We start from the raw sequence: 23,351 nt of genomic DNA on the forward strand, positions 1-23,351 counted from the left end.
CGTAATTATTTATTTTATATAAATATAAGATTTGAGCCAAAATAATGAATTGTATCAACTCATAACTATAACAATATGCAGATTAGATAAACTAAAGCTACAATTGTTAAGTTATATAGTTATAGATATATATATATAACATATATCATGCATCTATTATTTGATATACGCTTTCATATGTCTAAGTTATCAAATGTTGTCGTAAGATAGCAGTAACTTAATTGGAAGCTTGCCAAACTATTATTTTAAAATATCATATTCCACCAGTGCATGTCTGCAATAAAATTATGTATTAGAAAATTGAATTGCAATTATGAAATAAATATAAAAAAATATTTTATTAGAATGGAAAAATATAGATAAGAAAAAAAAAAGAAGCTACATAGTGTGCAAAACTACAAAATCAGTTATTGAGAGATGACTCTTCAATGACAACAACAATGACAGTAATCATATGACATTATGCTTACAATGGATGAATAGAATATGCACATACTTTTATAATATGATAAAATAATAAAATAAAATTGCCCTATAAAGTGTTCATTTGTTATATTATGTTTAATGAAATTAAAAGGGAAAACGAATTAATGGGATATATTATTATCCATAATTGAGGGGCCAAAAATATGAACTAATCCTTTTTAGAAAATAAGTTATTTATGTTCTAAAACAAATTAACACTTTAAAATCTAATAAAATCCTTACCAAACAAGCTATAATATACTTAAAAAGTTACATAGTATATATTTTTAAAATACTTTAAGATATTTATTTATTTTCATTTTCCATTATCACTCAAAGCTTTATTTTAGTAGTATTATATATTCTATAATTCAATTATGGGAAGAAGACATCTAGAAGATTTAGGTAAGATATTTCCATATATTGCATAATTTTAAAATAATTTGAGTATTACAACTCAAATTTTAGTGACCCATTTTATTAAATAAAAATACTGTTTCAATTTGAATAGATAGTGAAATCCTATCTACTCCATCCTGTTCTAATATATATATATATATATATATATATTAGAACAATCAATTTCTCAGCCGTTGATATATACTCATTCAACGATTTTTTTTTTCATATTCATTTATTTTATTTTATATTATATTATGTATTATTACATTTCAAATTTTTATAAATCGAAATCTTTGATGCATATATATACATATTAATGGTTATGTGATGGTGTCATATTACTTTTCTAATTTATTATTTATATTATCGTATTAGGATTATTTGAATTTTTATTATTATTTTAAATGAACTTAATATGATAATATATAAACTTTATACATTGACTATGAAAAAATAAAATTACACTCTTTAAAAATATCAACAAAAGGTGAGCCGGCCACAATTCACAATTGACCATGAAAAGGAATTAATTATTTTTTAATATAATTATTTAAGTCCAATAAAAACTTAAATTTCCACGTTGAAAATATTTAACAAAACATAAGACCAAAAATTGTTAGGCTAAATATTGTTGTAGATAAGTTTTAGACCCAAAAAATAATATAATTTGAACTCTTTAAAAATATCGATAAGTACGTATCAAATGATGTTAAAAAATTGATACAGATATATTAATATTTTTAAAAAGTGTGAGACTGAGCAACTAACATATAAATAAAAATACGGGTGTATAATATTTTTAGAGGTATGTTATAATAGTTAGTTATCTTAACAACCATAACTTGAACGTGTATTAAACCTTTTTCTTTCAATATAAATTAATAAATTAACGACTGCTTAAATAATAAATAATTAATATAATGAAAAGCTCAAATGAATTAATTAATTTCAGGCATCATTCTGGAACAAGCCTTTTGACTTTAATTTATATATATTATTATTATGTATTCAAAATTTGATTTTTTCTTCAATATTTTCCCCTAATCATTTTATTTTGAGTTGTACAAAGAGTGTGTTAAGGAAGTCTTCATTCTTTTTATAATTCTACCAATAAAAAATAATGCCAATTTACATCTCTTTTATTTTCATGATTACTAATTGTCATTAACATGTAACGCCTCATTGAAATTAAATAATGTCAAAATAAAGTCAACTAAGGATATAACGTAATCATTTCTCCACCTTCAATTACAAATTTCAATTATAATTTGTAGATATGAAAAGATTCTTTTATAAAACTTTAAAATATGATGTATATTTAGGTTAATCAAAATTTTAATTAAATACCAAATTATAAAAAAAGTCAACTAAGAAATTTCACTAATGACATAAATAATCATGAGTTGACTTCGTTGTGTCTTCACTATGTTGGTACCATCCACTTAATGTGTTTAGTGCATATTTAAAAGTATATTCCATTTGAATCTTAGTGGTTTGAGTATGGTATCCCACTAGGAGTCTAAATAAATTAGATTTTTGAGAATATCTAGGATTAAGTGCATTGCTGTTTTTTTAATTAAAAAAATAACAATTCGATATTCAAAATTTAATAATTTCATTTATTTATATTTATTTTATAAACGTCCAATTAAATGATTTATTCATTTTTAAAGTTTGAATTAAATTTATAACTAAGAATATCATTTCTTAATTGTTGCACACAATTTCATGTCTTACTAGCTTTATTTTTAACTCATAGTATAAAAAAATTATCACAAAAAAATCCATTCAAATTCATATTTATCTTTTTGCTATTTATTTTATAAATGAAATAAATAATAAAATTCACACTATGTTAATATGAGTTGGAATTTTTACCAATTCATACTTAATTAATTTAATTTAAGATTATTATTAATGATTATTAAAAATTTGCTTACTTCTTCATCGGAAAGAAAATTCCTTTCTTCCTTCATTCCCCTGAAAAGACAGAAAAAAAATTTAATGCAGAAATAGGCGAAGAAAATTGGGGAAAATATTGAGGAAGAAAAAGGGGGAATCGACATTGAATAACTAATTATGGCATTTTCATGGCGTTTTATTGGACTATCTATTTTTGTTTTTCTTCTAAATGTATCATCAATAGCACATTCTGCTCCTACCAATGCAGATAAGTCTTGCAGCAATGAAATCAATATGGTAAATGTTTTCAACCCTTTAACTAAATAGAGAAAATAAATTGTGGGGTATGTTTTTTTGGGTGGAAATTGTGTTAAAAATGTAATCTTTCATGGGTTTTGTAGATTTTTTTATTTGATGTTGTCATTTCTTGATCATGTGGAAAGTCATGGGGTTATGTATTGTTTTCTTTTGAGGGGGTTCAATAGTTAAGAATCTTTGTTTGGCATGGACATGTTGGCGGGAGGTGAGACGTATCTAGTGGAATTAGTTGAGCTGGCCTACACACCGTGATTATCATAAAAAGAAAAAGCAATCTTTTTTGGGTAATGTTAATAAGATGATTTGCAATGGTGAGGATTGGGATTCATGCATTTGGTGGAATTTGTTATGAAATGGAGTTATTTGATACATCATGTTTTGATTCTGTGCTGGGGTGGTAGAGTTACTCGGTGGAATAGTTGAGGTGTGGGCAAGTTAGCTCGGACACCACCTCCATAAAAAAGTTTAATTTGAGGTTCTGGTGTGTGTATTATAAGATTACTATACAAGGATTTATTCAGAATTTATTATACTCTCTCCATTCACTTTTACTTGTCCATTTTGGACTTTGCGCACCCCTTAAGAAACAATGATTGAAATGAGTATTTTACCACAATATCCATGTTAGTTGATGTTTAGTCTCAGCTCTTTGGAAATGATTTGGAGTATAAGTAGTTAATTTTAGGGGTAAAACATGAAAATAGATATGTTTTTCTGTTGATATGTTAAAAGTGACGAGTAAAACTGAAAATGTATTTTTAGTATAGACTAAAGTGGAGAAGTAAAAGTGAATTGAGAGCATATATTTAGGGTTGTATTTAGAAATAGGATGTATCGAAACTGCAACTTGATCATATCTTTAAGAGATTGCATTTAACATGTAGAAGATTGTTTTGGTCCATTTCTTAACTGGACTTGAAGTATTCTCTATTTCCATCCTGTTTTGCACGTATAGAAACTTACCGTGCTAATCATTGTTTTCCTTTCTTTTGTTAAAGATGCTGGTGAAGTTGTGGGTTAATGGTGGTGAGGAAGATTCAATAGTTGGCTCGAGTGCAGCATTTGGGTCTGTATTACCCACTGATACTAAACGTGCCTCCAGGTTGCCTGCTGTTAATACACAACCTTTGAATGGCTGTTCTGCTTCCTCCACTAAGGTATTTACTCCACATTCCTTGCACACCTACTTTTAGGTGGATATCGGAAACGAAACATTGTGTTGCTGCTTGATTAAATAATAGTCATAATTCTTTTGCGGCCCAATTTCGGTTCTTTTGATCTTTCTTGATGATATTCCATCTCTCATTTGTTAAATTGCGAATATTTGCAAACAATAGAATTCATACTTCTTTATGAGCCAAGTCCTGCTATAAGAGTGAAGAATTGATGCAAATCTCAGCAAGGTTGAAAAGATTTAAGGAGCTGAATAGTGAACCAATCTCATTTATATAAAGGAGAAGTGAAGAAACAATTTTTTTTTAAAATATAGTTTTGGTGAAAACATCTACATGTAAAGCCATTGACCATCTCTTTGTCTTCTACCAGGAAGTTATAATTCAAACTTCTTAACTCTGCATACAACAACTTATTTTCAGCATATAAGAAAACTTAAGAGTAAGTTTTACTCGTGAAAATGGAAATATACTTCTTTCTGGTGGATCGCAGTGGAGGGTTGAAATAGGAGAAAAGAGTAGATATGGAGATAGGTTGAGGATGATGTAGCACTATGTACAGGACGGTGAAGGAATGATCTCTTGAGAGCTTAAAAGTAACCACAATCTTTCCTTCTTCTTTTTGATTAATATGATGAACTAAACACATACTAGATAAATAGTTAAATACCTTACTGAACAACCTTTTGTTCTGTCGTGAGTCTTGTCAACACCCTCACCCCTCTCTGGACAGAAACTCATCTTCATATAAGCTCTTGCTTGAATTGTTTATAAGTTTTTCAAGTGATAATCATTGTTTACATCATCTTCCAAAATTTAGAGGAAAAATATCCTTTTCATGGTAGTTTTCAGAAGTGGAACCAAATAGTAGTGTGGAGTAATTTCAAATTGTAAAATGAGCTGAAAGGGTTACCACTAGGATCTACCAGAAGTTAACTATTACAAACTGAGTTTTTACTTTGAATACCAAAGAAGTCTAAATTTGCTATGTTTGTTTGGCTGTTGTAAAAATAGGCTCGAGAATGTCCTATAAAAAGAAAATAATAGTGTTGTTGTTTGTTATACATTAATAATGCAGAAATATCATTTGTTCTAGTTATCAGGCTCTATTGCACTAGCTCGTCGCGGTGAATGTGACTTTATAACCAAGGCCACGGTTGCCCAAGCAGGAGGTGCAGGAGGTGTTGTGCTAATAAATAATGAAGCAGGTTGTAACCCTGACTCACATTGTCATCTTAGGTCTCAAGGTCTCTTTTATATGTTTCCCTTCATCACTTTCTGATATGACGCTGCTTTTTCTTGCATTTATTTAGGTACTCTGGATATTGCTTGTCCTAATAATTCTACCATATCAAATGTAACCATTCCTGTTGTTTCAATTTCAAAAGAGGGGGCAGATATTATTGATAAATACATCAATTCAGGAAAGAAAGGTAAGCCCTGGCCTCATATGTATTGCTTAGATGTTTTGATGAAGGTTAGCTTTCTTTTGGATTCTAATTGTGGTTTTCAAGATGTTGATTAGCTTGTGTTGTAATCTACTTTTTCTATATTACATGCATTATAATTCATTTTAATGAGTGCTATTGAAGTATGAAATATATTTATTATATATCATTGAGATGTAATCCCACTTCTTGCTGGTTAACTTTTGGTGCAAACAAGAGGTCCTTGTTGCATATATTGTTGGGTGTATTCTGTAGGAACCGTATGCCATTTGTGTGTTTGTAGAAAGCTTTTAGATGATTCTTCATCTATTTATGGTTGGATCTCGATGATGTGACTTCACCGCAAAAGGCATGTCAGGTTAATACTTTGAAAAAACATTTAAGCAATGAGTTTGGGATGAAGGTTTTGTGTGATGTAACGAAGATAGAAGATCAAAAATTGATTTTCTCTTCAAATTGTCAGACATAGCTGGTGAGAATGTGGACTTAAATGCAGTGTTGGCTAACATCAAATGGCTTTTTTATTTGCAAACAATTATAGTGACTCTGTAATTGATGCATATCTTTTGTTCTGATCTTATTTCTTGTTGTTTGTTTTATTTCACTTGGAATACTTTTGATATATGGAATCCTTTTCTTAATCCAGTGGAGCTGCTGTTATATTCGCCAGATCGCCCTATTGTGGACTACTCGGTGTCTTTCATATGGTTGATGGCTGTTGGAACAATCATTTGTGCAGCTCTTTGGAAAAAGTTTACTCAATCTAAGGAAAGTGACGACTATGAACTATCACAAGAGCCCCCTTCCTAATCTCAAATTTGACATGCTCAGCTTCTTATATTCTTTTAAATTCAGTTAGTAGCATTCTCAACATTGATTTTGTTTAGGCTATTTGTCTAAGCTTTTCAGCACTGCATCTTGATGATAATGTAGTAAATTTAGTTTACTCTGGCTGTTGGATTTAGGTAACATGATTGGTAATAGTTGTTGGTCTTTCAAAACTTAGCTGCTTGTGTGACAAGAGCTGCCCCAGAAGTTAACATACATCTATATTGACCAAGGTTGACATGTCTGTGTTATCTTTTGACAACACTGCCCTTTTCCAAATAATTTATCCTTGATACATACTTCCTTTGGATACTTTAGTTCCTGACCAGTACACTGCTTACATTTTCCCCTTCACTACCACTAATAGGGTGTCGCCTACTAAGCATCTCCAGCGAAACAAGAGGTATGCTGAAGCTAAACTGGATCCAGTAAGTCAAGAATTTATAAGGAATGGAATAGAATGTGCTTTCTAAGTATACTTGGCCAGATCGATGGAAAAACTTTTGACATCGAGGAGATGGCTTGTTCTATAGATCCTTTTCCCTTAATGAAAAAGGTAAAGGTGTGTGAGAGACATATTTATCCAGAGAAGAAATTGGAGAGGTCTTGGAGGATCTCAAAAACTGTTGACAATCTTTGTGGTGACAAGACTCAAATAATGATGGCCTGTTCGGTTGGTGGAGCTACAATATATCGACTGAGTGGAAATGGTGTAGTGTTAGAAGGCCTAATATTCTCTAAAGTGTCGCAAGGTGTGTAATTTTGAAAACTGCTATATTGAATAGAGGGAAGAGGATGAGAAGGAATAGAAAAGTTTGATCAATCCCTCAAGCTTAGTTGGAAATTATAGTAATTACAAGTACTTACAATTTGGTAAGTGTACAATTCAAGATCAAATCAAATCAGATATAATCTGATTTAATCCCTAATCAAGCTAATAAAATTAAATAAACCCTAATCAATAGAAATCTTGTCATACCTTAGCACACTAATTTTGTGGAACTCCTTCTTTGTGTTAAAATACAAATTATCTAGTATTGGAGTGAAATATCCCCGAATATAGCGGGGAATGGAACTGAAGATATATATGACCTTAATTGATCTGATTAAATATAGTTGAACAAGTGATCTAGTTATATCTATGATTTATATTTGAATGTTATGAGCGTACTGTGAACATGTCTTTCTTGGTTTTCCTACTTCTAGTGCTTGTGTCAAATATTGATAACACTCAATGATGCCTTGCTTGATTAATAGCTGTAATGTCTTAAAAAGTATATGCTCTCCTTACAGGATGATGATATGACCGTCAAGGAGGAGGATGACAGTGAAATTCTGCACATTACTGCATGGACTGCTATTGGATTTGTCATCTCAGCATCCACATTTCTGGTGCTGCTTTACTTTTTCATGTCCACGTGGTTTGTCTGGCTGCTGATATTGCTTTTCTGTCTCGGTGGAATCGAGGTATTCACGTTCGTTCTTTCGTCTAAGCCAATAGAATTTGGTCTGATAAAACCATCTTTTTTCATGGCACTGCTTATTTATGCTTTATTGTTGAATTAGTTTATAATTTGGGGCAATGCATGTAGTATCTGACAGATGAGCAAGATAATGATATAATGCATCTGTTCGTATAGTATGCAAAGAATGGAATATAATGCCTAAATTTTTTTAGAAAAAATGTGTTTGTCAATGCCTAATAATATATAGTTTGATGTATTTTTTGAATTATTATGTTACTGAACTACAATATTTCTCGTTGCAATATTTTCCATGCCATGTTTATAGTAGTTTTTCCTGCTATTCTAAAACTACTCAGGAAAATGATACAACTTTGCACTTCGGTAGTAACTGTTTCATGGCTGGTCTAATCTAGCATTCAAGTGGACAAATCTTTTGTCATGCTCCCACTCCCTGCATTAGACCCCTGATAAAAATATTCAAAGAAGCTTCTGGGACAGGGAAAGCTAGCTCCTGGATGATGGAAACAATAACATACCATCATGATTAACAAAGTAGATGATCAAAACAACTTTTTCTTCATATCTAGGGAACTGTTAAGTCTTCACTAGTAATCATTGATTCCCGAACTTAAAACTTAGAGCTTGAAAATAGATATAGACCTAGAATTATTTAAAGGTTTTCCTCTCCTTCGAAAGTTTTTATAATGTTTTCCAACCAAAAAGTCCAAATTGATCATGGAAGGGTTATCGTCCAGTGTTCAGCTCTCTTAACATTTTGGCATAACACACTGCGACAAGATCCTACCTAGGCCCACCCATTTGCCATGGAGATGTACTTGGTTGACATATTACTGGAAAAAAGGCACTCACATGAGTGGATTACCTTTTCTATTCACTTGTGCCAGATTACAAGGTTAAAATAGTTAAAATTAAATGCCCATCAGTTTAATGGTTCAAATCAATCATTTGACTCTTGAATTGTGCTACAACTGTTAAATGCTTCTTGATATGCAAAATGCATGCATTTCTGTGGAATTATTGTATTTTCTTCTATAAGAGACTCTTAATCACCAGGCCAAATTTCCTTTTGGGCATGCGAAGTGAATAAGTAGCTTTGTAGTCGTAGTTATTTGAAACACATCAGCTGTGCCTAGTATATTGTTCTTTTCATATTATCTTGGCCCTCTAATGATATTGTACTTGCACTCATCAAGTTCATTAATGGTAGGGGATCATTATGGTTAACATTGTCATGGAGCTATGCTTTCTTAACCGCAAAGTCAAGGGAATGCACCAGCTGATGAGGTGTATTAGGCTTAATATACTGGCTGCATCAAAGACCTTATGTTATCTATGATTCTAACTTTAGATCGTAGGAACAGTAGATTTTTTAGCCAACTTTTTGAGTCATAAATGCATTTTCCATGATAATTTTACCTTCCATAATCTTCTAGAAGGTTAACCTTTCCATCTGCTTATAGATGTAATATTGTAATTGTGATTAATATATGGACTTACAAATCCATATGCTTTAGTTAGCTTCCATTTTCTGTTAGTTGATATGCGCAAGTACATATGGTGCTTGGGAGGTTACTTACCTAAATTCTGACTACTTTTTATTACTCTTGATTTGTGCAACATATGCACTTTCTACGTCTTGGAGCAAAAGTAATTCTGGTTTGCATTTGGTCAACATTTTTTCTGGTTGTTGAATTTTTATTGTTGAATTTTTTGTTTCTTTCCAGGGACTGCATAACTGTATAGTGACGCTCATACTAAGGTATGATGTATTGGCCCATTATGTCTATGTCATATTATGTACAGGATTTCTGATTAGATCCTTAACTATGCTTCATACAATCTTTTAAGCAGCAAATTTAGAGGCTGTGGAAAGAAAACATTGAATTTGCCGCTTGTTGGGGAGGTCGCTATTCTGTCTCTAGTTGTCTTAATACTTTGTGTGGGATTCGCCATCTTCTGGGCAGTAAACAGGAAAGAATCATACTCTTGGGTTGGCCAAGACATTCTTGTAAGCTAATTTATAATTTCCTCCTTAACTGAAAAACTGCTCGTGTGATAGACCTTTATTTTCAGTTGGATAGTTAGTTGGTTTTATGCATCCTTATCACCAAGTCTCACTCTTCTAGATACTTACTCCAACTGAAAACTGCTAAAAGTAAATGAAAACTTTATTTTCTCCAGGGGATTGCTTTGATGATCACTGTTCTGCAGATGGCTCAATTGCCTAATATAAAGGTGTGTTGATAGCTTCTAAAATTCACCAGTGAACATATTTAATTTTTTGTTTTGCTTGACCTATGTCTACTAATATACCTTTCATTTATATCATTTCCTTTCTCTTTTAGGTTGCTACAGTGCTTCTCTGCTGCGCGTTTGTCTATGACATCTTCTGGGTTTTCCTATCTCCTACTATATTCCATGACAGTGTTATGATTTCAGTAAGTTTTCTCGTTAGTTACAGTTTTAAGCTGTTTCCCGGATGTAGATATTTTGTCAAATCATATCATGAGTTAGATGTCTAAATAAAGATTTGTGTAAGAAAATGAAGAAAGTTGAATTAAATGAAATTTTTATTGTTTTTAGTTTTGAGAAATGGTACTTTTTAGAAGCCAGAGGTTGGCAATGGAAGGTATCAACATAATGAATGTGTTCAGCTTTGCATTAATACACCTTGTTTTATTTATTATACTCACACTTAATATATGGATTTCACACCTATATACAGGTGTATCTTGTAATTTATTTGTATTAACTTGGTAAGAATGCTAGTATCTCTTCCCAGTTTTCTTCCTTTTAATATTTTCAGCATGAAGCCTTTTTGGTCTTCAATCTCCAGAAAATTAAAGATTGTTCCCCTTTACAGGCAGGTGGTGTTATACAACCTGTCTGTATAAAGTTTCAGTCTTTTTTTAGTTTCATTTTTCAGGTAGATAGGAAGGAGAACTTCTCTCAACTTGGTTTCTGTTCTTTCGAAATATGGCACTAATGTTGGGCATTAAAATTTTCTTTTACTCTGATGTCATTGCCTTCCTGCAACATGCATAATATGCACAGTTCAAAGTAGTAGCAGCTAAATAACCTTATTGAACACTTTTGGATATTTATCTTGTCGATTTGTATTGTGGAACATTAACAAAATGCAACAAAACTATTTGATTGTTTTGCACAGGAACTAGGTAATGATTTTAAGCTGCTCCGGATTGTTTAAACCATAAAGATTTACCTGTATGATTTAAATGTGCACACATGCATCTTTTATCTTTTGATGGTTTCAATGTTTTTTTTTCTTCGTATCTGTTAATTACATTTACGTGCTCAAAGCTGGATACTTTCATTATGAAGCTGGGTTAAACTCGCTTGTTGCCACACACTTCTTACCAGAAGATAATTTAGCTCTTCAGTATCTGTCAGTAATTTTTTGGGTGGTTGGATTTGGCCTCTCTTGTAGGTTGCTAAAGGTAAGAATGCCGGTGGAGAATCAATCCCGATGCTTCTGAGAGTTCCTAAATTAACAGATCCTTATAAAGGATTTGATATGCTTGGCTTTGGGGATATTCTCTTCCCTGGTTTGCTAATTTGCTTTACATACAGGTATATTTGCTCTTCAGTCATCTTGCAAAGATTACTGTTTCTCTCTTTTAGAAATGTAAAGATTAGCACATCACCTTGATTAATTGATAAGAAACTTCTATTTCACATGCTAGTTCTCTACCTTTGTTCTTAAAGATATTCTTGTTATAGGCATCTATAAGGACAGTGAGTATATATGAATTTAGTCAGGAATGTTTTGATATATGAAGCTCTCGGTTTCAATGGAAATGCTTATTTGTTGTGCAAACATCTCTAAATATTCCAGTTTTCAAGTGTTACAAATCATTCCGGTGACGATGGTTAAAAAATGGGAAAACAAAAGTTGGATAAATATTTGTGGGATTCAGCAGAGGATGTTTTCAAATCAACTTAGCGGCCCAGTTTGTCAAAATTGACTCGTTCTTTCTACAGAATGTTGGCGATTTAGCTTTGACTTCTGATTTATACCATTTGGACCTCTTGTAGATCTCCTTCTCGATCTCTTTTGCAGATTTGATGAAGCTAAAAAGAAGGGGATGCTAAATGGATACTTCCTTTGGCTATTGATTGGTTATGGGACTGGTGGGTACCTCTCTTTTGTTTCTTACTTCTTATTTTTTTTATTTTATATGTTGTTCTTATTGTTCTTTCTACTTTTATCTGCTCTTACTATGTTATTTCTTATCCAGACTCCACTTATGTGATTACTGGATATTTTGTTATTGTAGTGTGTTATTTCATATCCGTTTTGGCTTAATATGTTACTGTTGCTCTTAGTTGTTCGAGACCATAAAAACGGGTAAAATTCAGAATAGCCTCATTTCATAATTGAAAATCATTTTGAGGTTATCGCTCCAATGTACACATCTTTCGTTCAATACCTCTAATTATTCTAATAAAATCTCTGCTAATGATTCTGCACATATCTATGGAAATTGTTTTTAGCTCCACATATGTTTGTTAGTTCTGATTTTTACGTGTGAATCATGTTGATTATCTATCATTCTTTCTGAGTTTCTTTCTTTCCGCGTTTCTTTTTTATTCTTCTACTTTCACCGTCCTATTTTTCTTTTCTAATGCTGCATTTCGTTCATTCCTCGCCTCAATCAACCTAAAATCCTTGCAGGTCTTTCCATTACTTACTTGGGCTTGTTTTTGATGAACGGACATGGTCAACCTGCTCTCCTGTATCTCGTGCCCTGCACATTAGGTATGACAAAATTGATGACCTCTTGATTGAAATTGTTGTTTAGTTTTTTCATCGTCTTAAAACCTTTATCGTCCAGGAACTTGTGTGGTACTGGGGGCAGTGAGACACGAATTGAAAGACCTTTGGACCAATTGCGATGAATCAAAACAAATGGCTGAAGCGCGTCTAGGAAGTGCTTGATGAAGAATACAAAGCACAACCCATTGGTATGTTTCATGCTGCAAAAGTTGTGAATAGAGTTTGAAGTTTTCCAAAGGAATACTTCACTGTCCTTTCTCTCTATGTATATTCTATCAATCAATTGATTATTATGTAACATCACAAGAATCACAAAACAAGGAGAATGTTGTAACTCGTTGAATTACTTTCAATAGTAAATAATTCCCATTTTGTTTCTACCTTTACAAATAGTAGAGAACTTCCAATTTATTTTTTTATTAGCAGAATAACTAACCTTTTGATACTCCTTTTTGGGACTCTGTGAATTCTAAAACAAGGTTCAAATATTACATAGACAAAACTGCTAGGCAATTTATTCGGTATCTATTGATGGTTGCAGGTAACAAATACCCTGTGAAATTAGTTGAGTTGTTAATCGGAGGTGACAGTATGAAGTATCCCGTGGAATTAGTTGACTGGACATTAAAAAAAAAAAGAAAAAAAAAGATCCCTCAGAAGGATTTAATTAAAGATCTAGTGTATACCAAATTCAATCGGACCTCAATTGAGTATAGAAGTGAAAGAAAGATCCAGGAATTAGCACTGCAGTACTACGTACTTCTGGTTTTCTACGCAAGTTTGAATTTACAAATCTTTGGGCATAGTTTATAAATTTTATGCAGAGCGTGTCTTTTTTTGTTTTTGAAATTCTAACAGAAGTTACAAAGGTCTGAAATTTTGGGAAAAGAAATTACTTATTCAGTTCAATTTTACTTTTCCACTTTGGACTTGGCAAATGCTTAAAAAACAATATCAAAGTATTTTTTCAATATTAAGTCTTGGAAAATAATTTGGGGAATAAGTTATTAATACTCAGGTTAAAAACATGGGAAAATATCATCTTTTTTTAATATGTTAGAAGTGACCAATACAAATAAAAATCTATTTTTGGAATAGTGGACAATTAAAAGTAAACGGAGAGAACTTCAAAATTATGGTCAGCTGAACTCTTTGTTCTTCCAAGATGTAGCATAAAAGAGTTCTGCTACATTAATGTTAAGAAAAGAAGAAGAATGCATAAACTTTAATGTGTGTCTATATAGGTTATACCCAAAAAAAGAAAGAAGGGAAAAGGGCTTCATATCCCCTCAACTTTGCAATTTAGAGATGATATACCCTCGTTACAAAAGTGGCTCACATATATCCCTACCGTTACATAAATGGACCTAATTAGCCAATCTATTTATTCTAGGGCGAGATATCAGTTCTGACATAGTTATTTCTACTTCTACCAGCAGTAAAGAGATCAAGATAACTGGCATGGAAAGTGTTCTGAAGGGTGAAAGAACTTCCACCTCAATAGATGAGGAAGTGGTTGGTTTTGAGGATGATGCTGAACACATAATTCAACAATTGACGGGTGGAACAAAGGAACTAGACATTGTATCGGTTGTTGGAATGCCTGGACTAGCAAAACAACTTTGGCTAGAATGGTTTTCACTCATCGTTGTATTGATAAACACTTTGACGTTCGAGCATGGTGCTCTATTTCAAAAGAAGATAATTTGAGGAAGGTGTTCTTAGAGATATTTAAACAAGTTGTAGGCAATATGGATGATAGCCCATCTGAAGACTTGCCTGACAAGTTGCGCAAGAGTCTAATGCACAAGAGATACCTCATTGTGTTAGATGATATATGGGATGTTGAGGCTTGGGAAGAGTTGCAGTTATCTTTCCCAGATGATGAAAATGGAAGCAGAGCACTGCTAACAACTCGAGATGAGGAAGTGTCTAGGCAGCTTAAGCACCACAGTGATCCATATTTTCTTCGATTTCTCACTGTGGATGAAAGCTGGGACTTGCTTCAGAAGAAAGTATTTCAAGGAGAGATTTGTCCCCCAGAGCTACTCAAAACAGGATTACAAGTTGCTGAAAACTGCAAGGGATTACCTCTTGTGATTGTTTTGATTGCTGGAATTATTGCAAAGCAAAGGGAAGCCTCTTTGTGGCTTGGGTTCGCAGAAGATTTGAGTTCCCATATTTTACAAGAGCAAAGCATGAAGATAATAGAATCAAGTTATGACCATTTGGAAGACCATTTAAACTCTTGCCTGTTTTACATGGGATTGTTTCCAGAAGACCATCATTTTCCAGTATTTAATTTGCTTAAGTTGTGGATAGCGGAAAATTTTGTACACAACGTGGACGCAGAGAACGTTGAGGAAGCATCTAAAATTTGCTTGAATGATCTAGTGAACAGAAGCTTAGTAATTGTTTCTCGAAGGAGAGAAGATAATGGTGAGATAGAGTACTGCACTGTTCATGATGTAGTGCATGAGTTTTGCTTGAGGAGACTTAAAAAAAAAAGTTTATGCAGTACCAACCTTCAAAGGAACCCCAGTATACTAGATTTATCCATGATCATCTTGTTCACCAATTGTTGCAGTATACAGAATCATCATATAGGATTCCAATGTTGGCAGGCTTGAAGAAAGGAGAGTCTCTTGCTAAATGTCATGATAGGTCTCTTAAGTCTATTGCTCGTCCAAAGTCCCGTGTTTGGCGAAAGACTTTTCCTTTACTCGATAACTTAGATTTTTTCGGGTGTTGCATTTGTCAGATGTCTGTTTGGAAAGACGTTATTGGACTACAGCAGTGCAAGCAGTAACTTACTTGAGGTATCTTGCAATTTGTACCCAAGAATTTGATTTCCAGTGGGTATCACACCTACACTATCTACAAACTTTGCAGGTGGTGGGAAATAGTGACTTTTCAAGGCGTTTCGAGACATCCCCATCTATTTGGAAAATGAAGAAGCTAAGACATGTGGATATACAGGATTTTCCTTCAAATGGGAAGACAATGATCGAGCACTTTCCGAAGAATCTTCATCAACTTTGTTACCAGAGTTGAAGACTTTTGGGAAGTGTCGTATATTTTTGGCTGATAAGACTCCAGAGTTCTGGTGGAGATTTCCACATATTGAACAACTCAAGCTCCACTTTATTGAACAAGGTTATGAAGATGATATGCCTAATCTTGAAGAACTCCCACTTCAATCACTCAAACTGTGTTTTTCACGCCCGATCTCCGGCTACAAATCCATAGGACTGGCCAGCTGTGTTGTCCTCCCTTCAAATCTAAAGAATTTGTCCCTTGATAGACTTTGCTTAACAGAAGAAGCTTTTTGATAACTTGCAAGTCTGCGAAACCTTGAAAGTCTCAAACTACGTAATATATACTTCAAGCCAGAAGGTAGATTTAGGCAGGCTGGATATGGCATATGTTGGGATGTCAGTGATTATGAGTTCCTAGCACTCAAGTACTTGCTTTTACAGAATGTTCTCATGACAGAATGGCGCTCCTCAGATTCATCCTTCCCCGTACTGGAGAAGTTAATTATAAACAAATGCACAATTCTGTGTGGTAAGATCCCTTCTAGCTTTGTGGATATCCCGACATTGAAGTTGATTAAGTTGATATGCTGCAACAACTCACTTGAGGATTCAGCTTTCAACATTAAAAATGAAGTGGAAGAGATTGCAGGATGTGATAGTCTCCAAGTTCATGTTCAGTATCAACCAGACGGTAAGTTATATCATTAAGTGCCCGTTTAACCATGTATAGTATTCCGGAAAACTGTTTGGACTTAAAGAGAAACTTTATTTAGGTAAAACAATTCATTCAGGTAACATTTTGATTTTTCTCTCTATTTTGCTTTCTTTCTTTATAGGATATGCAGATGCAGATTTTGCAGCAGAATGCTTCAGTGTTTGGGATCAAGAAAACAGCCGTAGCTCACTAACGCCTTTTGGACTTGAGGTTGCAAATGACTTATGTTCCCATGTTTGTAATGATCTATTAGGTTGTTTTGAGTTTTAGAATCTCTTACCCTTATCTGAGACTTTCAGTATGTTCATTTGGTGTTTTATGACTTGTGGGTATGGGGGACATGGGTGAATTTTGGAATGTTATAGCCAAAATTAGTTATTTTCAACGATTAAGAGTTAACCAAAGTCAATGATGTGATTAGACAGGCTCGAATTCGAGATTTGAGTAGGTTCATTGGATGATTTTGAACTTGTACATATGTTTGGATTGCAACTCGAGAGGTTCAGTGAGATTTGGCCTTTTGGGTGCTAATTTCCTATTTCAGCTGCACCAGATTTTTTTTTTCTGGTGCATCAGGTTTTTGTGCTTTGTGATTATGGGAGGAGGAGTGAACATCGCGTAAGGTTGTTTTGCCTGGGTTTTGTTGATACAATTGTGGTAAAGAATCAGCTTTACTGATATCTCATCATAACTCTTATTCGCACATTTTATTTAGTTGTTCAGTTGAATCTGTGCATATCTTCTCCGTATGTTGGTTCTGTGTATTTCTTTTATAACAATGTTCACTTAGATATACTTGTATGTTGTTATTCTATGTCTGTTGAGATCACATAAGCTGATCATGATGGAACACAAACATTTGAAAGACCAACCCTCGTTACTATCGAAGATACTTGTTGAGTACACGTTATATTTTTGTACTCATACTACACTTATTGCATTTTTTGTACAGTAATGTATCCCCGGGATAGCGGCTGTCATGACTGAGTTTAGAGTTTGCTTGGAGATATCAGGGTGAGCTACTTGGCTAGTTCGTAGCATCGTGGACTCACTCTCTTATATTACTGGTTTTCTGTTTTCATTCACACAGTGTGTCAAGAAGTACCCCTGAGAATTCTCCAGGTGAGATTCCTTGAGAGACTTAATGGAGAATTCTTCGAGTTCGAGGATGATGATGATGGTTGCTTCTGGGCGGGGGAGGAGCCATGTAGAGTCAAGGGGTTCATCTGAACATCTTCGACCAAAAGTTATATTGTTTATATATAGTAGATGTGTAATTACTTTGATATTTCTTCGTGTGTTTACTTCATATTTTGAAACTCATTAGTAAAAACCATTGCTCCTCTGTTGCTTCTGGCATGAAAAGAATAGCTGATGCTGATCAAATGAAGAGATGCACCAAGTCACCTGAGGATTCAGCTCTGAACATTTAAGAAGTTGAACAGATAAGACTGTGAAAGTCTCAAGTGTCTCGTTTGATTTTAGAGATCATGGTTCAAAATACGGTTCAAAGTAAAAAAAGAAATTAATTTTCTATTTGAATTATCAAGTATTCGTACTTCCTATATGAACTATTGCGAACTATTTATTAAAAAACATGTTGAGTCAGCTTTCATGTGGACGAAGTCGTTGAGTAAATTAAGTTGTCGAATATCTTTTGAAGATTGTATTTAAACACTTGATCTAATTAGCTTTGATGTGTGTTTTGATATACAATTCAGTGATAGTTTAAATATGAAATACGAACACTCAATAATTGAGATATAAAACTTACACAAAAATGATACTTCAAATATGTTTTTAGATATAAAACTTACAAATAAATGATACTTCAAATACGTTTTTATCATTTATCTTTGATTTATGGTTTAAGCAAAGACAAAAAGATAGCAAAAACTATTTGCAAAAAAGTTCCAATTTTACCCCTTCTTTAAATTTAGATTATGATTTTCTTTTTTTATATAAGGCAAAGTTCAACTTGAAAAACACAAATGAACCATTTTCATTCGTCTCACCGTCTTGTAAGTTTCTCTTTTTCTCTTCGATTTCTCTCTAATTTGACCGAAACCCTTGCAATTTACTTGCAATTTGAGTGTATTTACTAAACTATGAATTCTAGTGAATTTGTTTTTGTTTTCTAATGATGTGTTTGCTCAATTGCTCCAATTTATTGAAGAGCTACAACTCCGTTGTATTAGTTCATGTTTTTATTTTTTTGTAAATTTAAAGCATGATATCGTTATAGTGTAGCTCTAATCTGTGTTTAAGTGTTAACGGTCGAGAAAAAATTGCCCTTTTTGGGTCATATACAGCTTAAGCTCAATGACACTGTTTAGATCAAATTCCTGTTTTAGACGGATTTAGGGTATTGGAGGGGGTTCTTGGGACCTAGCTACCCTTTTGCGTGGATCCTCTATTTGTATAGAGAATTCCAGTGAATATATAAGAGAAACGGCTTGGGGATGTTGGGTAGTGGCAAAAAAGTAATCTTTTTAAGCTTTGTTGCCCTCTTGGTCAAGGGAGAATCCGTTGGTCGCCACCATGTAGGCATTTTGTTTATAATTTGAGATGGTTCGGAACCCACAAACTTCAAATTATGGGTACGCCTCTATTTGTAGTTCTTATTTAAAGGGAAGACAGTTCTTTTCTCCAAAATCTTATTACGCTTCAATTGTTTAAGCTGAATTGCGCACGTCTCTGTTCTTTTCCAGATGCATAAACGTGTGATGGTCTTCTCGCTAATTGAGTCTCGAAAATGGTTTACAGTCAATGGAAGGCAAAGATTGTGCCATCCATTGCCATATCTGAGAGTAGGGCATATGTGCGTACAAATTATGTTCAAAACCAGTGGAGGGAGGAGACCTAAGAAGAAAATGTACTATAGAGAAAATGATCTAGACAGAGTCATGGAGCTTCAGAAGAAACCATCATTGATTTTACGCTTAAAATCCATAATTCAATCACAGAGAAAACAATGTGTCCTTCTTAGAGACCTTGAGAAAGAAGTTGGATTTGTGCAGAAGTGGAATTTCATGGGTATTATTGAAAAATATCCTACGATATTCCGTGTCACCGGTGGTAATGGAACTCCACCGATGGTTATGCTGACTGAAAAGGCTGATAAAATAGCACTAGAAGAAGATAAAGCAAGAGTGCAAATGGAACCTATTTTGGTCAAGAATCTAAGGAAGTTGTTAATGTTGTCGGTTGATTGCACGTTGCCACTGGAAACCATTCAACTGATTGAGAATGACTTGGGCTTGCCTAATGACTTCAGGCAATCGCTGATTCCAAAATACCCAAAATTTTTCTCAGTGAAAGACGTGAATGGAAGAACATCCCTTCAGTTAGAAAATTGGGATTCTTATCTAGCTGTCACTGCCCGGGAGGAAAGGTTGGCGTGTGAAGGGATCCTGACTTCAAAAGAGAAGGTTAGAGTATTGAAAGATGGAAACTACTTTGGTCCCTTCGCGTTTCGAATGCATTATCCTGCAGGATTTAGGCCGAATATGAACTACCTTAAGGAAATTCAGAAATGGCAGAAGATGGAGTTCCCTTCTCCATACTTGAATGCTAAAGGATTTGAACTTGCTGATCCCAAAGCTCAAAAGAGAGTAGTCGCAGTGCTTCACGAGCTCCTCAGTTTGACTATGGAAAAGAGGTTGACATCTGCTCAAATAGATGCATTTCATTCCGAGTTACGGTTACCAGCTAGACTTTTGCTTTGCTTAATCAAACAACACGGTATATTCTACATCACTAATAAAGGTGTCAGGAGTACCGTGATACTTAAAGAGGCTTATGATGGGTCTAATTTGATCTGTAAATGCCCTCTGTTATTATTTAGGGATAAGTTTATAGCACTTACAGGAAGAAGCGATATTGATTCATGTATCAGTGCTCCAACATAGTTTATATAATGAGAAGAATGGTTGACACTGTATTCTGTTCTTTTTACCCTGTTTCTCATGGGTCTTGATCTGTATTGTGTTAATCAGTAATACGAATGGTCAAGATATTGGCAATGATGTAGCTTTGGAACTTGGATGCAGCTTTTGTATTCAATTCTATGTTGAAAACAATTAAGTACTGAATCAATCATATTTATTGGAATTTTAGAGCCTAGAGGCATGCTGAAAGAAAGAGAGATGGTGTGAACTTGAATATCTTGAGAACTATCCTGGAGATCAACTAATTTTTGTTTTGAATTTTTCCTGAAAGTTGCTTTTTGGCGTTCTTGTCTGTGTATGTCACAACATTCTCTATTTATCCTCCTTAATCATAATTTTAGTTGGCATTCTGTTTAACTTCTTTTTAGAGGTCATAGAGAAGTTCCTGTATTCCCTGGAAGCTGTACTGCTGGTAGCAATAAATAATAAAAGCTTCTCTCTGAAGGCCTTGAATCTTCACGAGTGTTCATATTAAGGATATCTTCCTGGTTCTTTGATCCAAATTTCGACAGTTTCAATGGGTCATTATTTGTCTAACTTGGTTGTTTTACATCTTGTTGAGATAAAAATATGAATATTTTTTAAGAAGCTTTTTGCAAATTTTCTAATTTGTTAATTCGGGTTAGTTAAGGAACCTTATTGATTGAGAGTAGCAATTCATAATCTTAGACTCTTAATAGTTCTTATAAAATTGTACTTTACGTCAAAACTTATGTACTGAAATGGTCGCATTGAGACCTTTCCAAATAATTCTTCTGAAAATCTATAACTAGTAAATTAAGGTAAGCTAGTTTGAGTTGAAACGCATTTACTATGATATTGTCGAACCTTTAAAAAGGCAGCCTCATTGGTCAATATAAAATGTATTCTTTGTGTATAGGATGAGGGAGAACTCATTGTGTGACTGCTTCACATGTTGAGCAGAATACATTGCTGCAGAAACCATAGGAGTTGAGGAGAGAGTGATGGATCGCAATCGAAGTCCACAAGGTTGGTGTATTCTTATACAGGTTCTGATATGCTAATTCAAAGCTTTTTTTCATCAGTGTGTTTAGCAAGGAGAGAGGTTACCTTCATTGTGAAATTGCAGGTGAAACTGCCCAGATTCTTGTAGAATTCTTAGAAGTTGCCATTACGTCAGTTGTGTTCCTCAAAGGAGTTTACCCAAGTGGTAAAAGAAAAACTACCGGAAATTCAGAGCTCTATTTTACTGCTTAAGCTAGAAAACCTCTGAATTGGATCTTGTTCTATGAAGGGGCTTTTGAAAGGCGGCGTTACATGAATGTTGTGGTTCAAAGAGCTAGACACCCGGAGCTTCAACAATATATCCATTCTTCTGTCAATGGACTTCTTCCTTTCATACAAAAGGTGTATTGCATTTCTTTTCAACAGTCCCATAATAGTTAATTGGTCATCTTGGGTACTAGAGCTAATGTGTGAATTGATATTTCTAACTTCCCCCTTCCTCTCGCCACATTGTCCCCCCTTTCTCCTCAGGGGAAAAAACAGAGGAACTTTTTGACGTGTCCTTGAACTTATAACAATTTATTGATCTTGTTTATCAGACAAATTGTTATTGCTTTTGCAAGGGAAATGAGAGATTGGCACTATAGGCTGTCATTCTTGTGCTATCGTTGTTCTTCAAAAGTAATCATGTTTCTTTTCCTACAGGGATTAGTTGAGAGAGTGGCGGTGATTTTTTCTGGTAGCAACAATGTACCTATCGAGAGATTTGTTTTCAAGATAAATGTAAACCAATCCTATGGTTCAAAGTTGGAGGAAGCTGATCTGGCGTTCTCTCTTAAATCATTTTTGATCAAGCTTCCATTGTCCCAATCGTTAATGAAGGTTCTTCCACCAGGTAAGCTAATTAGGAACTTTATATTAAACGGCACTATAAATCTTCTTAGCTTTTGCAATTAGCCTTTGTGAGAATTCGAAGTGGTTTCCTCAACATGTTAGCTTTGATAGATTGCAGGTGGGAGATAACAGCTTACTTCCGCTCTCTCCCGCAGAGTGGTACCAGCAAAGATGCCGAAATTTGGGTCCCAACAGATACTCAGCAGTGGCAGCAAGCACCTCTTATAACTCCTATTAAGTCCATGAGTAGTGAACCTCTAGGTGTCCAGCTATATCTTGAACATCCAAGTCTCTCTGAACCAAAGGCTTAGAAGGAGGTCATCTCAGAGGCATTTGTCATGGATCTCTTCCAACAGAATTAGTAAAGGCGTGCCAATATCTTATCCTGGTGTGGTTCCTGACATCTTCCCACTTCTCATACCGTTCTCTTTTCAACCATCAACTATTCGAAACTCACTTGCCTGACTAATCTGGATACAGCCAAGTTTTCATATCCTGCAGTGGATATAGTATATCAAGGTAGATCTGGGCATATCTGGGGGCATCAATTATGCACAGGGACTCAAATAAAACATACTTAGGTCACCAGATTATCTTGTAAAGCTCCTGATATACATTGTTGATCAGTTTTATCTGAGTTGCCCATTATCTTTTGGCAATTACATAGAGTAGTATTTAAGCTGGTTGGCCATTCTATTCAAAAAGTACTATCGAGTGTCATGCCGCATGCGTACTCAATCTATTTTATTTGAGTGTATGAAATGATTTTAAACATTTATTATGTGAATTTGAATTGATCATTAATTCTATTTTATCAAAATATACAAAATGAAACTTACAAACTTCATAGGACAAGATTTTACAAGTAGTGAATATAGCTTCGTCTAACTAATGGTCAAACGTGCCCAACACCAACTTTGCTTTACGTAGTCCCACCATTTGTTAGATTATATAATTATCTCGCACAA

The 23,351-nt window shown here is 33.9% G+C and overlaps 3 protein-coding genes and 1 pseudogene across 5 annotated transcripts; all 4 read left to right on the top strand.

Moving 5' to 3' along the window:
* Positions 1-2,797: 2,797 nt before the first annotated feature.
* LOC107029673 (signal peptide peptidase-like 5) lies at positions 2,798-13,210 on the top strand. The gene is made up of 14 exons (XM_015231107.2): positions 2,798-3,066; positions 4,086-4,244; positions 5,356-5,467; positions 5,573-5,692; positions 6,354-6,475; positions 7,829-8,002; positions 9,747-9,781; positions 9,874-10,030; positions 10,204-10,257; positions 10,368-10,460; positions 11,471-11,613; positions 12,104-12,174; positions 12,719-12,802; positions 12,879-13,210. The coding sequence occupies exons 1-14, from the start codon at positions 2,947-2,949 to the stop codon at positions 12,980-12,982; spliced, it is 1,548 nt and encodes a 515-aa protein (XP_015086593.1). The 5' UTR covers positions 2,798-2,946; the 3' UTR covers positions 12,983-13,210.
* A 1,051-nt stretch (positions 13,211-14,261) lies between these two features.
* LOC107030498 lies at positions 14,262-18,121 on the top strand (annotated as a pseudogene).
* A 398-nt stretch (positions 18,122-18,519) lies between these two features.
* Positions 18,520-23,170, top strand: LOC107029311 (DNA polymerase zeta processivity subunit). Of its 3 annotated transcripts, none has more exons than XM_015230701.2 (6): positions 18,520-18,594; positions 21,404-21,513; positions 21,614-21,694; positions 21,779-21,891; positions 22,195-22,384; positions 22,495-23,170. In XM_015230701.2, the coding sequence occupies exons 2-6, from the start codon at positions 21,489-21,491 to the stop codon at positions 22,692-22,694; spliced, it is 609 nt and encodes a 202-aa protein (XP_015086187.1). In that variant the 5' UTR covers positions 18,520-18,594; positions 21,404-21,488; the 3' UTR covers positions 22,695-23,170. The 3 variants fall into 3 exon arrangements, with proteins under 3 accessions (XP_015086187.1, XP_027767694.1, XP_027767693.1); XM_027911893.1 differs by having other exon boundaries at positions 18,541-18,594; positions 21,448-21,513; XM_027911892.1 differs by lacking the exon at positions 18,520-18,594 and adding an exon at positions 20,124-20,234.
* LOC107029310 (protein WHAT'S THIS FACTOR 1 homolog, chloroplastic) lies at positions 18,545-20,964 on the top strand. Its single transcript, XM_015230698.2, has 2 exons — positions 18,545-18,594; positions 19,285-20,964. Exons 1-2 carry the CDS (start codon positions 18,565-18,567, stop codon positions 20,482-20,484), a joined length of 1,230 nt encoding a protein of 409 aa, XP_015086184.2. The 5' UTR covers positions 18,545-18,564; the 3' UTR covers positions 20,485-20,964.
* Positions 23,171-23,351: the final 181 nt, after the last annotated feature.

The sequence above is a fragment of the Solanum pennellii genome, chromosome 9 (genome assembly GCF_001406875.1).
Source record: "Solanum pennellii chromosome 9, SPENNV200".
NCBI lineage: Eukaryota > Viridiplantae > Streptophyta > Magnoliopsida > Solanales > Solanaceae > Solanum > Solanum pennellii.

Coding starts and splice junctions, on each gene's coding strand:
- LOC107029673 (XM_015231107.2), top strand. CDS start 2,947: ATGGCATTTTCATGGCGTTTTATTGGACTATCTATTTTTGTTTTTCTT. Junction 4,245..5,355: donor GTTCTGCTTCCTCCACTAAG/GTATTTACTCCA, acceptor CATTTGTTCTAG/TTATCAGGCTCTATTGCACT. Junction 5,468..5,572: donor GCTAATAAATAATGAAGCAG/GTTGTAACCCTG, acceptor GCATTTATTTAG/GTACTCTGGATATTGCTTGT.
- LOC107029310 (XM_015230698.2), top strand. CDS start 18,565: ATGAACCATTTTCATTCGTCTCACCGTCTT. Junction 18,595..19,284: donor TTCATTCGTCTCACCGTCTT/GTAAGTTTCTCT, acceptor GTTCTTTTCCAG/ATGCATAAACGTGTGATGGT.
- LOC107029311 (XM_015230701.2), top strand. CDS start 21,489: ATGGATCGCAATCGAAGTCCACAAG. Junction 21,695..21,778: donor CAAAGGAGTTTACCCAAGTG/GTAAAAGAAAAA, acceptor TGTTCTATGAAG/GGGCTTTTGAAAGGCGGCGT. Junction 22,385..22,494: donor AATGAAGGTTCTTCCACCAG/GTAAGCTAATTA, acceptor TAGCTTTGATAG/ATTGCAGGTGGGAGATAACA.